We start from the raw sequence: 15,376 nt of genomic DNA, 5'->3' as shown, positions 1-15,376 counted from the left end.
TCTAAAAGCTCGAACTGATAGAGGCAACAATTTGTCTCATAGCCCAGGCCCCACATCCCACGGGTTAGAACCTCGGCCGAACACCCTCGTGGGCCCCACTTCATATGGGTTCCACTTCACACGGGTGGGGCCCACCTCACATGAGCCACTCACCTCACACAGGCCGCCCACCCTGAGTGTCCCTGCATCCCACATGCCACCCACTCGAGCCCGGTGTGAAAATGCCCCTGCATCACCCTATCAATAGTCTTGCGCTTTCTGACCCGAAAAAGCTGATGAGATCCAATCCCTACCCATGTTGCATCGCAGCCAAAGACAACGATGGGAGCCTGAAAGGTTTGTCTATCTCAATGAAGCGTTCATGTAGCAATGAAAGTGACCTTGCATACTATCCGGATACCATGGTGATGTGTATGCGTGACATTGGGTGAAGGCTATGGAAACCGAGATTACTTACATTCATTCCAACCACGTTTGGACTTTAGTTAATCCAGTGGATATTATCAAACCTATTGAGTGTCAATAGATCTTCAAGAGGAAAAGAATAGCGGAAGGAAAGGTGGAAACATTCAAAGTTGGACTTGTGGGGAAATGTTGCAATCAAAAGGAGGGTATCAACTTTGAAGAAACCTTTGCGCCGATGGCCATGATGAAATCAATTAGAATGTTGCTAGCAATAGTTTCACACTTAGACTAAGATTTGGCAAGTGGATATCAAAATGGCCTTTCTTAATGGGTTTCTTGAAAAAAGGGAATCTATATGGAACAACATGAAGGCATCCGATCATCTATGGTGTGAAACGTACAAGCTTCACAAGTCTGATATATGGTCTTAAGCATGCCTCAAGGAGTTGGAAGTTGGAACATCCCCTTGATGAAGCAGACTACCTATATGAACCCTAAGAAGCCATTTGTGTATCTTAAGTCTAGTGGGAGCAAAATGTGTTTCTTGATCTTGTACGTAGATGATACTCCTCATCTTAAATGGCACAACATTCATGTCAAAGGTTAAGGTGTGGCTCTCCGCTACCTTTGGTATGAACGACCTAGGAGAGGCCTCGTATATCCTTGCAATAAAGCGCTATAGTGATAGTGCTTCTAGAATTCTATGACTAACATAGGGCCTTTAGATCTCCTTCTTCTTCTTCTTTTTTGAGAGGCAACAAAAGATTTCTTAAAAAACTTGTGAATGATGAGAAAAGAATACAACCCATAACAGAAAATCAATAATGCCTCAAACTAAGGCCAGTCGGGGCTGCCTTAACATACATTACTCATTCTGAGACAAGACCCTTGATTCTATAAATAACCTCTAACTCACCTGCCTACTCATTACTATAACATTGACCATTCCTAGACCTCCAAATGACACAGAATACTGCCATGATTAGTAATCTCCATGTAACTCTATTGGATTTGCCCACTCCACCTCCATGCCAGGCCCAAAGAAACTCCTCCACTGTCTTTGGCATGACCCAATCGGTTTGGAGCAAAGAGAAGGAATGCGCCCTCACTCTAGAGGCGAAAGGGCAATGAATGAATAGATGGTCAATCAACTCCTCACTACCCATGCACATGGGACATATATTGGGAAGAACAGGTGATCTCCTCTGCAAATAATCAATCGTGAGGATTCTCTTCCGGCCCACCAACCAGACAAAGGCTGTCATGCGAGGGGAAACTCCATACAACTAATGATAGAAAGGATGTTGAGGACCCAACTGGTGGGGTCTCTCTAAAATGATATGGAAGAGCGACTTCACCAAGAACTTGCCAAAGGGATGTCTTGGCCAAATGAACTTATCCTCCTCTTGGATTGTAGGCGAAACATTGTTGAGGAGGTCCAACAAACCAGTCAGATCACCAATTTCCGCTTCTAATAAATCCAAACGGCATGGGGGAAACCACACCACCGAATCCCTCTCTATAGAGAAACAATTCACCACACTAACGAAGTGATCAAAGGATAGACGAGAAATCATCGAAAACAGCTCCTAAAGCACGGTGTTGCCACACCAAACGTCAACCTAGAAACGTATCCAGTTCCTATTACCAAGTTGAAAAGAAATGCCCGTGTTAACCATAAGTTGAGCAACCACAGTAGCTTTCTTAAGTACTAAAAGCTCTATACAAAGATTAGGTCCTTCTAAACCAGCCTCCGTCCTGGGTGCTATATTTGGAGGCTATCAGCTCCCTCCACGGTTACCCTCTTCAACACTAAACCTCCAGACCCACTTCCCAAGCAAGGTTGTGTTCATGTTTACCAATGGTATGATACCTCCCCCCGCCTTTGATTGACCTACAAACTTCTTCTCACCTTAGAAGGTTAAATTTCCTCTTATTCGAGGTACCTTTCCAAAGGAAATCTCTTCAAAGCTTTTCAAGACGATCGAGAACTGATTTGGAACATTTGAATAGCGACATAAAGTATATAGGCATATTGGAGAAGGCAGTTTTGATAAGCGTGAGGCGGTCTCCTAGCGAGAGATACCTACATTTCCAAGATGATAATTACCTCTCGATCCTTTCAATAACTTTATATTCCCAAAGGAACCTCGTCGGCTTCCCAATGTAAAAGAGGCAAACCAAGGTATGTCGATGGGAAGGAACCAGACTTACATAAAAAATAATAATAATAAATAAATAAATAAAATGTTAGCACATTGGGTCAACTCTTCATCCCCAATGTGCACTCCCAACATTTTGGATTTAGCAACATTGATCTTCAAAACCAAAATTACTTCGAAACATACTGTAATCTTCCGGAGATTATCCACTGATTCCACCCTCGCATCGCAAAAAAGCAACGCATCATCCACATATTGCAAGTGAATAATAATAGCACCCCCCAACATAGTTTAAATCCGTTGAACAGCCCATTCCTCTCGCTCCTTCTGAACACCCTGCTGTGAGCCTCATCAATAACCACAAACAAATAAGGGGGGAGAGGGGATCCACCTGCCTCAAGCCTCTAGAGGCTTTAAAGTAGCCTTTAGGCGATCTGTTCACCAGAATAGAAAAAGATGCAGATTGCACACAAGCTGAGATACAGTTTTTCTACCTCTGCCCACAACCCATCCTGTGAAACATATAGTCTAGAAAGTCCCAGTCAACATGATCATAGGCTTTCTTAATGTCCAGCTTGCAAACAATACCCCTCTCCTAGGTCCTGTATCTAGAGTCTATACATTCATGAGCAACAAGCTCACTATCAAGAATCTATCTACCAGCCACGAACGCACCATGATTTTCTGAGATGAGTATAAAGAAAGCTTCTTTAAATCTGGAAGCAAGAATCTTTTCCAAGATATTGTATGGGCCCTCAATGAGACTTATCAATCTAATATCTTTCATTGGCTAACTTTGACTAATCCATTGACCTAAGGTCGCACAAGGACATCATGGCTTTAGTATGGTGGGCCTTGATGCACCTTTTGAAGTTACATTAGCACCACATTAGGATGTAGTTGAAGCCCTATGTGCACCAACAAGGGATCCACTACTCTCTCGAGACTTTGTTGCAGTTAGATTTGTTGATTGGACTATGCATCTAGCGTTTTATAGCTGGTGAGTGCTCTCAAATATTTTCAAAAGGTTTCTTACATGTTTTCAACCATTAGACCTTTTGATTTCACCATTTATGTGTTTTGTCGAACTTGATGGACATTTGATGGTTAGAACTTTCATGGTGCACCTCGTGTTGGATTTTGGCCAAAAGAGTGAACAACAGTGACAATGGAAGGATTCTAGTCAATGTGGGTGCATGGGATAGGTGGATTTATGGACTTTTGTTGTAGGGCATACACAAAGTCCGTGGGGTGTGGAGTACAATACATGTTGCTCCCCTAAAGCCTAAACTCTTTTTAGAGAGAGAGAGAGAGAGAGAGAGAGAGAGAGAGAGAGAGAGATGAAGAGAAGACTAAACTCCTTATGTATTGAACTGATCCCGAGGTTTGGGGGGGCAAGTGAGAGAAGAAAAGAAAGAAAGAGGAGAGAATATCCTCTATCCATCCCTTCTCCTCCCATCAGACAGCTCTCATTGTTTCCTCTTGGTCAAAGCCCCATACTGTGATCAGGAGGTCGCTCTTTGTTCACTTCATTCCCTCACTGGTGATAGATCGGGAGGGACCTTCATCAGAGGAATGATACCGGATCTACACGTTTTCAAGGAAGAATGCAAAAGTATAATCCTTACAATTGGTTTCTTTCTTTTTGGAATTTCATTTCATCTTCATGAGGATTGATCCTAAATTAAAATCATAACGTTTCAAAAATTTTGCCTCCATCTTTCGTAAAATCAAAAACAAAAGCGGTGACCATTACCAAAAAAAAAAAAAGGACATAGGAATTATGGAAACTATTGAAAAAAAATTCAGACCTTATCAACTCAAAAAAATTTATTGCATGTGAGAAATACAACTGTAAAAAGCCACAACAGAGAAGCAACCAGAGGCTAGTACAGGCAGCTAACTTTGTCTCCATTATAAAAATAGTTAGAACAGGACGAAGTGTGGTGGTATTTCTGTTGTTGATCACAGGCCACGAACCAATGTTTTAAAAATCAAACCAGATACGGCAGTCCTATCATATTCAACGGGTCTGGTAAATTTTCCAATCCAGTTCAGGCACAACTGCTTAAAACTTGAGAACGCTCAAATCGAACAGTTGGAGGCAACACGAGAAGTAAACTACAAGAGAATTTGTTTACCACTTGATGAAAATTGAAATCAAATCTTAAAAAACAGAGGATAATGAGAACTGAAGATCAGAAAACATACTTCTGGATGAGTTATGGCATGAGAATATATTCATTTCACTTTATCCAATAAAATAAATAGTCCAGAAACAACTGAATGAAATTAAAAGCAGTGAATCTACAAGTGAATGACAGGGAAGAAAAATGAAGGTTGTAATAACAAATTGCTAAATTTAAATTAAGGGTTTAAACCAGCCATTAAACTAAACCTACAGGTATGTCTAGTCCATGGACTCATCTATGGAAGATGCAAATAATTTCTAAGCAAGTGATAGGTACTCACAAAATCAATGGTCCCATATCCAGCAAAGACATATAGAAGATTCTTAATCTGTATTGCAGCTCCATCTAGACGAGGTACAGGTGCCGCTGCCATCTCCTCCCAGTGCAATTGTGGCGCAGGTAAATCAGCAAAAGTTGCATTAACTCTGTTTGGGATAGCTGCTTTATTATCTTTAGCAGGTCCTGTCTGCATATTGCAGAAAATAGCCCATCAGCTTTAGACTATCGAGTAATGAGGCTAACAAAGTACCTACAATATTGGCTATCTGTTCTGGTTAATGGATCCATGAAACAAACAACATATAGTCCAGTATCATATTTTCAAGCCAATAAACCACCAAGTGGATAATCATATTCAGAACTATAGCAATCATGAGGCACATACTGCATCAAAGATTGATGACCATTTTGGCAATTAGATGAAAGAACAATAGCAATCATGAGGCATATATATTACATCGAAATTTGGTGACGATATATGGTAATTAGGACGTCACATCTACTAAAGATATGCCCATTGATCTCGCATCTACTAACAATGGAAGGTGACATATGGGATATGGCTGCAGCCTGCAGGAGACCTTGTTGGATAGGATCTGGGAAGATCTGCTCAGATTCTGTCCTATCTATAATATTGAACATCCTTGAATGGCAAATTTCCTCGAATGCCGAGCCCATATGGTGAGTGAGAATGCAAAGTTAATTAGTTCTGAACAAGGCCATCATCCTCCGTGAGATCTCAAATGTTGTTTGTCTTGGTTTCATTAAGGTGGTTGGCATAATGGATCCTCAGTATGGAGTTTCAGTACTGCCTGCTCTATGCTATTTTTTAGACTGTGAACCTTGGAAGAATCCCTTATGGATCATCTTATACTAAGAACAAAATGACACTCAAACATAAGCCCCCCAAATTCTAATCGTGATGCTCCTCAGATGGAGACGAATCATGATGAGAACGAATCTTCAAAGATATTGTAAATAACGCAAGATGGCTTTTGGAAATCTGAATCAGCTAACAAGTGCATGGCCGATCTTTCCTAAATCACCAAAGCCACTGTTTTCCATTCAGAATCATGCGATCGAAATTATGGATCATTTGTGATCTGGATAACCACATCTACCAAACTGAAATTGTGTTTCTATAATCATAGTATTGATTAAGTTCTAATATATATAATTAGAATAGAGAGATTTATATAATGATTTATGCAATAGCATGCATAAAATATGATACAATGGATGCAAATCTGTAATAATAACTTTCATCATTTCATATATAAATTACAATATCAACTTCTTTCTAGAATTACACTGCATATCCTAAGCGACTGTACTGAAGGGACCCACATGATCCTACCGCTAACATACCACTTATTAAAGGAAGTAGCATACAGCATACCAGTTCCAGTACCATGTAAAGGAGTGATCCATGATCCAAGTAATGCTGTGCACAGCTTCTCATAAAGATAGAATGTGGTGATGGGAGGGGCACATGGACCAACCACAGATTGGCATGCTAGCATCAACTAAAACAGCTTGTTGACAGAAGCAAATGCAAAGGGCATTTGCTTTATCTGAAGAGTGACCATTGGGTGATATATGGCACACTGCTATTCAACAAAACAATTACCATTTAATAAGCATACTCGTAAGTTCTACAAAGGGACAACCCTCCAACCTCCCTTGTTTACTTCACGTATTTGAGAGAGAGAACTCCCTGCCTAAGCGTAATCATCTTGGAGGATTTTACATTTTCTGATGTAATTTAACCAAGCTCCAACAATATTTTCTGAAAATCATGCAGACTTGCCCCTTTCTCCAAGCAGTCACACTGACATGGCACATAAAAGCCTCACAAGCTGATTAAGCACAACCTCCAAGCGATCAGTGACGCAATCAGCAGTGGGTACGTAGGAGCATAGGCTCTAGAACACGTTGTGGGGGGGACATAGGGGCAACCAAGCAACCAACTGCTCCCTACTGTTCGAGAAGGTCACATTAACTAACAACCTGCCTGATTGGGTACTACAAGGACTAGAAATTGCCTAACAGGGACTGGAAGCCATGGCTGGTTGGCAGCCGCATAAACTAGGGTGAGGAGATCCAATGGCCAAGGCGGTTACAACAATCTTGCACGAAGGATCGTATATGTTCAACAGCTATATGAGGAAGAACAAGGCAGGATCAATAAAAAATACATGGGCCTTTCTAGATGTTGCAAGTATGGCTCCAAACTGCTTATAGAACCAACTCTTCAACAAGAATGTCCTAGTGATGTCAATGCATCATGTTAGGTATATCCAATGTTAGAAGCATTGACATGGTTACACGTAGCAATGACTAGGGATATGGAAACACTATGACATCGCCAATATTATCATTGATACTTGGAAAAATATTGCTGACTAAGGGAAACATTGGGGAAAAGGTCAGATATTTCAATGGAACTTCAAGAGATGTTAAAAGACACATGTTTACGCATTTAGGAATCAAAATATTGCAAAAAAATAACTATACATAATAAGTTTCCATTTTATAGGGACTTAAACCATGTACCGTTGGTAAAAAAAACACTACAATTATATCCAAAATGAGTTCATATCCTTCAAATATCATAGAATGCAAGTAATAAAAGATCCTTTCTTAATTTGAGGGGTAAAAATGGAGAAAATCAGGATTTCCCCAACTTCCCCCATTCACCCAATCAAATGTTGATTCATTTGCCACAAATCCATGTCAATGCCTGAGAACCATGGATATACATGGCAATCCATGCTAGCGCTTTGAAAAAAAAAATATGAAGTTTCTATAGATTTTCGTCAACTTTGAGTTCCAACCTACCTCCACTTTAAGTTAAGATCTCTCCCCCCCCTCACCCCCAAAAAAAAAAAAAAATCCAAGCTTTGATTCAACAAAACCAAATGGATTGGTAAGGAATAAATCCCCAATAAAAATTATGATTTTTTGATACTTTTTTGAAAATTTCCCTATTTTCTCATGAATTTCCTGCATTTTACAAAAGTATCCTTGGTATTGCCAATAATATGGGTTTCGGTAACCAGTGATACCGATAATATCGACGATAATTATCGATAACATTACCGACATTTGGGACACTAGACATTAGGTACAACTAGAGTTGGGCATTTCTGACCCAATCCGGTGGATCCGACCAGATCTGAACTGAATCGAAGGCCTAGATCGGTGCGGTTCAAGTAGGGCCAATCAGATCCGATCGTTCATCGGATCGAGTTCGGATTGTGGTCAATCCGAACCGATCCGATCCGATCAGGTCATGTAGTATGAAGTTTTGGATATGCATACATTTTTAAACAGTGGAAATCAGTACTTCTACTTTTTCCGATGGTATGGTCCACTTGAGCTTTGGATATGCAGAAATTTTGGATTCAACCCCTAAAATGATATGGAAAAACGAATGGACGGTGTGGATCAACCACATGCATTCACGGTGGACCCACATGCATTCACACATAATCACATGCCAAACTGTACAGCGTGCTCTTGATTTCTTCTATCACACGCAACTTGCATCCTATTGACAGTCGCGGATTAGATACTGACAGGTTGAGTAGCGAGTCCACTACTGAAGTGACGTCACCAAGTTCTGTGGGCCTCACTATGATGTATGTGTTATATCCACACCATCCATCCATTCTGAGATATCATTTTAGGGCATTAGCCAAAGGAGGGAGATAAAAATCTGTAGTGGACCCCACCACAGAAAAAAGTGGGGAGAGTAATTCCCCCATTGAAACTATCCTAAGGCCCACCATAGTGTTTATTTGAAATCCAACCTGTTCAAAAGTTAAAAAAGACATGAAAGAAGGGAAAAAACAAATATCAGCTTGATCTAAAACTTTTGTGGCCATTACAAGTTTTTAATGGTGGGCGTCACTGTCCCCACTGTTTTCTGTGTTAGGGTCCATTGGAGCTTTGGATTTAACTCATTCTTTGGGTATTTCCCTAAAATGATCTCTCCAAATGGATGAAAGGCGTAGATACATAACATACATAATGGTGGGGCCCACAGAACTTGGTGACGTCACTTCAGTAGCGAGTTTCGCTACTCAACTTGTCAATAGCTAATCCGCACCCCCTGTTGACGGATGCCTCTTCGAAGAAAGCGCTCTTGATTTCTTGTATCCCACGCCACGCAACATATACATGTCCTGCGATGACAAGCACGTACGCGCCTCGAGCTCCGAGTTGTACGAACAGCTCAAATGAGATCAAAGTTACATGGGCCCCACCATAATGTTTATTTTCCATCTAATCTGTTAATAATGTTAAGAATACATGGATGAAGTGGAAAAACAAATTTCATATTGATCCAACACTTCTGTGATCTCCAAAAGGGTTTCAATGGTAAACGTTCAATCCTGCACTATTTTTTGCAATGTGGTCCAACTGATCTTTAGATCTGTCTTATTTTTCGGCTCAAGCCTTAAGACAAGCTCTCCAAATGGATGGACGGTTTGGATATAACATATACCTCATAGCTTGACCCAAAACATTCGCTGACGTCAATACTCCACCAGTAAATCCACTTCCAGTTTGGTATAACCAATTTCTCTCTCCCGATCCGAACGGTACCCAACCCGATCCGATTCGATTTCCCTGACCGAATCAGACTCAATTCAGGTCGGGTTAGCATTGCATCGGATCGGATCAAGTCAGCTGACCTGGACTAGGTCCCGGATCGGATCAGTTACTTAAAAATTCGGATCAATCCGAGTTGGACTCAATCCGATCCGACTCGACTCGATGCCCACCTCCAGGTACAACAACAGTGTCCAAAGCTAGTGGCTAACTTTACTTCGACTTTGCCCATCCATTATAAACAATGGACCAAAAAATTAGTTGATTAGAGAAGTTAAACAATTCCCAAATGGCAAGGGCCCATCAATCACAAGTTTTGTTTAATCTCTCTCTCTCTCTCTCTCTCTCTCTCTCTCTCTCTCTCTCTCTCTCAAGCACCTTGTTCTTTCTTTCCTTCCAAATTCCTAGATGATTAGAAAAGGAATCATTTCCCACAAAGTTCTTCATCACAGTGATATAAATGGGCTAATGAAGGAAGTGAGGAGGAAGAATGCAGTGCAATTCGTCACAGACAATAAGAGCACAATCGTGAAAGTGGGGAAGGAATTGATGAAAAGGTATAACCTGTACTGGACCCCATTCGCAGCCCATTGCATTGATTTGATGCTTGAGGTGATAGGAAATAGGTTTGCAATCAGAAATGTGATTACTAATGCCTGGGCAATTATAAATTTCATCTACAATCACACCTCGTTATTAGTCGGGATGCATGCAAGGTGTCAAAGCGATATAGTGTGACCTAGGCGACACAGTTTGCCACTAATTTCATCGCCTTAGAAAGCCTCTTAAAACATAAGCAGGGATTCAGAGAACTCTTTACCTCTACGATTATGTGCATTATTATAAAAATGACATTAAGCCAGCAGCGACAATTTCAAGGATTATTATGAGCAGCTTTTTTTTGGACCATGTACATATTGTGGTGGATATTCTGGAGGTGGATAATGATACATATCCATTGATAGGTTCCACGTACAAATCCATGCAGTATATGAAAGATGTCATTCACGGTTATAGCCTCGAATGCATGTAAGTAGGTGAATGCAATCATTGATGACCAACGTAATAAGACTCTCGAACACCTCACTTCACAAGGCCAGGAAGTAATTAGATTTTTTTTTTATGTTTCAATAATTTATTAATTGCTTGCATAGTATGGACTTGTATGAGTATTTTCTTGACACTAATAAGTAATTACATACATAGTGATGGGTTTTAGCATACTTCCTAAACCCCAAGTAAACACGATTTACAAAGAGCGGTTCACGAAGTATACAAGAAGTTATTCCCCAATTCTACAAGGATAGCTTATTTTGGGAATGAGGTCAACTGTTACATTTAATTCTTGTCTAAGTTTCTACCACACATTATACTGACAACTAATATTAAGTGTCATAAACAAGTTATTGCCTTTCGGGATGCAATGGACATTTATGGTTATTTTCCTAACACAAGTAAGTGATTATGTGCATCGTGATGGGTGTCAGCATAGATCCTAAACCTCAAGTACCACCAATCATAGACTTAGTGAGAAAAACGACTTAAAGATAGTGGTGCACGAAGAATACAAGACATTATTCCCCAATTCTCTAGGGAAAGCTTATTTCGGGAACGAGGTAAACTGTGCATTTAAATTTGTTTAAGTTTCTGCCATACATTATATTGATAACTAATATTAAATGCCATCAATAGGTTTATCACTTTTCAAGATGGGATAGGCATGCTTGGGTGTGAAACTACAAGAGGGCCGAGGAAAACGATGACGCCGTGTGAGTTATTGCATACAAACTTGTGGTTAAAATTGATTTTCATGTTTTAAAATTGCATATTGAACTAACAGACAAAAATGATCAAATTGCAGGTGAATGACGGGGCCATGTACAGAAGTGGTTACGAGAAATTGCAAAATTAGCTATCCACATACACAAATGGTGCCGCCATCATCATGTGAGCAAAATTGGAACACGTTATCTCTGATTCACACAAACAAATGGAACAAGCTGGGTTACAAGAGGCCCTAGAAGTTAGTATTTTGCCACTACAATATGAAGCTTCAAAGGAGGTTGTTACAAGTGCAAGGTACAAGAAGAGCTTAAGAGGACCTGTTAAATCTCTTGATTGTCGGTTAGAATGCATTCTATGAAGGAAATACAGATGACTCACTTTGCGAGTACGGTAAGTTAGCTAACATGGATCAAGTAGATGGCCTACCGGATCTGATGATATTAGAGGAGGCAAGATGTCCCCCTAAGCTTTTGACCATTAACAAGGAGTGTTAGAGGCAGCCATGCATTGCTATCTCTTGGGACATACTGGCCACTCTCTTTGACATGACGGCAATACGAAGAACAAAAGAGGTGGTGACAATGGTCGTGATAGTAATGATGAAGCAGTGGCAACGATGGTGATGTTCATAGCAAGAGTTAAAGTCAGAGGCCTCTTAGCCCATTCACTAGGAAGAGGGATTTTAAGCATGCCATCTAGGACAAAGACCATGGTTCTCGTCTTATCCCAGCACAAGCTTCTCAGTCAAAGAATGAGGGTGATCATCATTAAAAAGCAATGGTTGGGTGGCACCGAGTACAAGTCTTTAGCACAGACAACATAGTCCATGGATGTCATTGGTGTGCAAGGGCAACTCTATTTCTATGCCACAATATAAATATGGATCATATGATTGTGGACCTCATGGATATATGACAACAACTCCAATAATACATAGATGTAGCCATACGACTATGGAGACGGACAGGAGTATGCTTACAGGTACAGGCATGGATATCTAGAGTATAAATATGGGTCAATGTATCTAGGAGTTGCATATATACCCAACACATATCCAGATCCACATTAGTCACATATGGTGATTACGTAGTACCTACAAATGGGCATACTAATCCAGTTCGAAAAAGATGAGTATCAGCAATATGTGAGGAGAGTATCTTAACCGGTATCATTCTACTATGACCTAGGCATAACATTACCAATTTGTGGAGCAATACAATGGCCACCCTCGTGGAGGTGGAGATGGAGATGATGATGATAACTTTGAGCCGTCGCGTAACTCTATGAAGGTTTTGAGGCACAGCCACATAGGTGTATTAAGGGGCATAGATATATTTTTACTTCTTTTTTTTTGCTTTTGATGTATGGGTGTGTTTTCATATATGTCTTCCATGATTTATAAATCATATGAATTGATTTGAATATAGTTGCATCACTTATGTCAAGCAAGGCATAGTTTTGGAGCCTATACACATTACATGTGCTTGTTGTTTGTGATCTTTCGAGTTCTAACTGTGTGATAATGTATTTTTTAACATCCCCTGATGTTTCATTGAAAAATTCTACCAATCTCCCATTGTTTCCCAATATTTCCAAAAAACAACAATACATTTTGCAATACATGCAATTTTTGCCATGAAATATTGATATTTTTTCCAAATCCCAAAGGTGCAATACATGCGTTGATACCAATACTTGAATCAAAAGGTACAAGTAGAACAATAGGTGTCTGAAGCTGGTGGCTCTTTTTTTCTTAGGCTTTGGCCCATCCATTAGACCCCCACAATGGACCAAAGCTAGTCAATTATAGAAGTGATGAAAATTCCCAAATGAGAAGGGCCCAATCGATCACAAGTTTTGTATAACATTTTTTTAAAAATATATCTCAATATCAAACACCCATTTCTTTCCTTCCAGATTCCTTGAACAAGTAAAAAGGCAATCATTTTCCGGAAAGTTATTTCTCATAGAATCTGAACCGGCCACCCATCCTTCAATCAAGTCCCCCACCTTCCCACTAAAAACATTTTGTCCCAAGCAAACAAAAGAGACGATCCCATGTCTCTCTTGAAACGGTCCATGGTTTCCTTGTCCCAACACATGAAAGAATTGCTAGGAAAATCTGTGGTATTTCCAATGGTTATCAAGCATGAGGATCTTTGCCATCGTCATCCAACAAAATGCTTCCTCTAGTTGGGGATGGAGTTAAACCTTGGCACAAGAAGAAACCACACCCATCCGTGCCTTGCAAGATATAAAGAGCTAATGGAAGAGAAGCTTCCCAAAGAAGACCATTTCCACAACCTAAATTTCAGTTTCTGAAGTTCAATAAAAGCTCATTGAGAAGCTTTGATAAGGGGGTTTTTTTTATTAAAAAAAAAAAAAAGTTCATCATCTTTAAGGTCTGACCTAAATGTCACATGCAAAACCAACTTAGCCCCAAGAAATTGCAGCAATCGATTAACTGGTGCTCCTTTTTTAGTTATAAAACCAAAATTCAGCACACATTGTACTGAAGTTGCATAAAATCCATATGCATTGTCTTTTTCTTTCTTTTTCTCCTGAAAAGGAAAAAATTCAAAGACCTTCTTCTGAAGTTTAATAAGCGAAAAGAGCCCTGCTAAGCATATGTGCGAGCTCTGGGCTGTTCGTCAGACGGCATTACTGTGCTCATCCAATCCCAGCCTGGCCATCAGGTGGATGGCACACATGCAATTATATCCAAGGGTGCATTTTCCCATTACATGTGTGGCCAGCCCACCTGAAGGCCAGAACAGCCTGCAAACCCCAGGCATGCGCACACTGGGCCCCACCTGATGGAAGTACCCAATCTATTGCACAGTGCTGATTGGCACCTGCGGGAGCAAGCACGCCATTTCACCAACGTGAAACCCTAACGTTCAGATCAGCATTCGAAAAGAAAAACGCGACGGAGGAGTTTCCGATCTGAGACTGACCTTTTCTTTGACGTCCGGAGCGACCATGGGGATGATGCGATTGACGGCTTCGTCGGCTGACCAGTTTGAGGTGATGGATAGATACTGGGAAGAAGAATAAGACCAGAGGAAATCGGCAATGAGGGCAACTGCGAGAAGCCCTAGGCAGGAGGCGAGAACGATGTATCTGGGAGAGGCGTGTTTTCCGCTCGCCCTCGCCATTTTCTTCTCTTGATGAAAACCCTAGGATCGGAGAGGCATGTGGGGGAGGAGATTGTGAATGGAGGCGATTACAGGAGGAGGAGAAGATCTCTGTTCTCTTTGTGTCGGTGGACGGTGGAGCTTGTATTCGGTGGGTCCCCTCCTGCGCGCGCGCTCGAGAGTGTAGGATTGATGATGATTGGCAGTTTTGGAGGCTGGAGCTGATGCATTCATCAACGTGGAAAAGTTATTCACCGGCGTTCACGCGCGAATGTCCTGTAACCCGTGTAACACGGGCGCGGCTTCGGTGGATCGGTGACTGTTGGACCCTCCGTGATGTATGCGCCTTACATCCACGCCGTCCATCCATTTTTAAATGTCATTTTAAGTAATTAGCGCTAAAAAGAATCAGATACACGTCTCAGGTGGACCACACGCTTAATCCAAAACTTTGTGGCTCACATGTCACTTTTTGATGGTCAATCACTACTATTTTCCTGTGATGTGGTCTACCCGAAATTTGTATAGCTTCTTTTTTGGGATAATCTTTCAAAACAGATATACCATCGATGCAAGGCATACACACACAGATATATGTATATATATATATATATATATATTACGCCGACCTTGGTAGGTCCACCGAAGCCGCGCCTCTGTAACACGGGAAGCGGATTCCTTCCTTCCCCGACGGGAGTCGCGTGATTTCTAGGCTACGAACTCAGTAATATGCACTCCGCGACAGGAAGCAGCGGTGATAATGACGTTCGTAAGGTCAACAAACGATGAGAGGATA

The 15,376-nt window shown here is 40.9% G+C and overlaps 1 protein-coding gene across 4 annotated transcripts in view; it reads right to left on the bottom strand.

Moving 5' to 3' along the window:
* The window catches only part of LOC131246285 (kelch repeat-containing protein At3g27220-like), a 69,860-nt gene extending 54,957 nt beyond the window's left edge, over window positions 1-14,903 (bottom strand). The window contains exons 1-2 of one of the 4 annotated variants that reach the window (XM_058246237.1): window positions 14,401-14,903; window positions 5,040-5,225 (exon numbers count right to left, since the gene is read on the bottom strand). In XM_058246237.1, coding sequence (XP_058102220.1) covers window positions 5,040-5,225; window positions 14,401-14,601 — 387 coding nt within the window. In that variant the 5' untranslated portion in view covers window positions 14,602-14,903. Of the gene's footprint in view, window positions 1-5,039; window positions 5,289-14,400 lie in introns of all 4 variants that reach the window. The other 3 variants (XM_058246235.1, XM_058246234.1, XM_058246236.1) reach the window with 3 other exon arrangements.
* Between the last annotated feature and the right edge of the window lie 473 nt (window positions 14,904-15,376).

Source organism: Magnolia sinica, chromosome 5 (genome assembly GCF_029962835.1).
Source record: "Magnolia sinica isolate HGM2019 chromosome 5, MsV1, whole genome shotgun sequence".
Classification (NCBI taxonomy): Eukaryota; Viridiplantae; Streptophyta; class Magnoliopsida; order Magnoliales; family Magnoliaceae; genus Magnolia; species Magnolia sinica.
The sequence above is the reverse complement of the archived record's forward strand: the minus strand, read 5'-3'. Positions and strand labels throughout refer to the sequence as shown.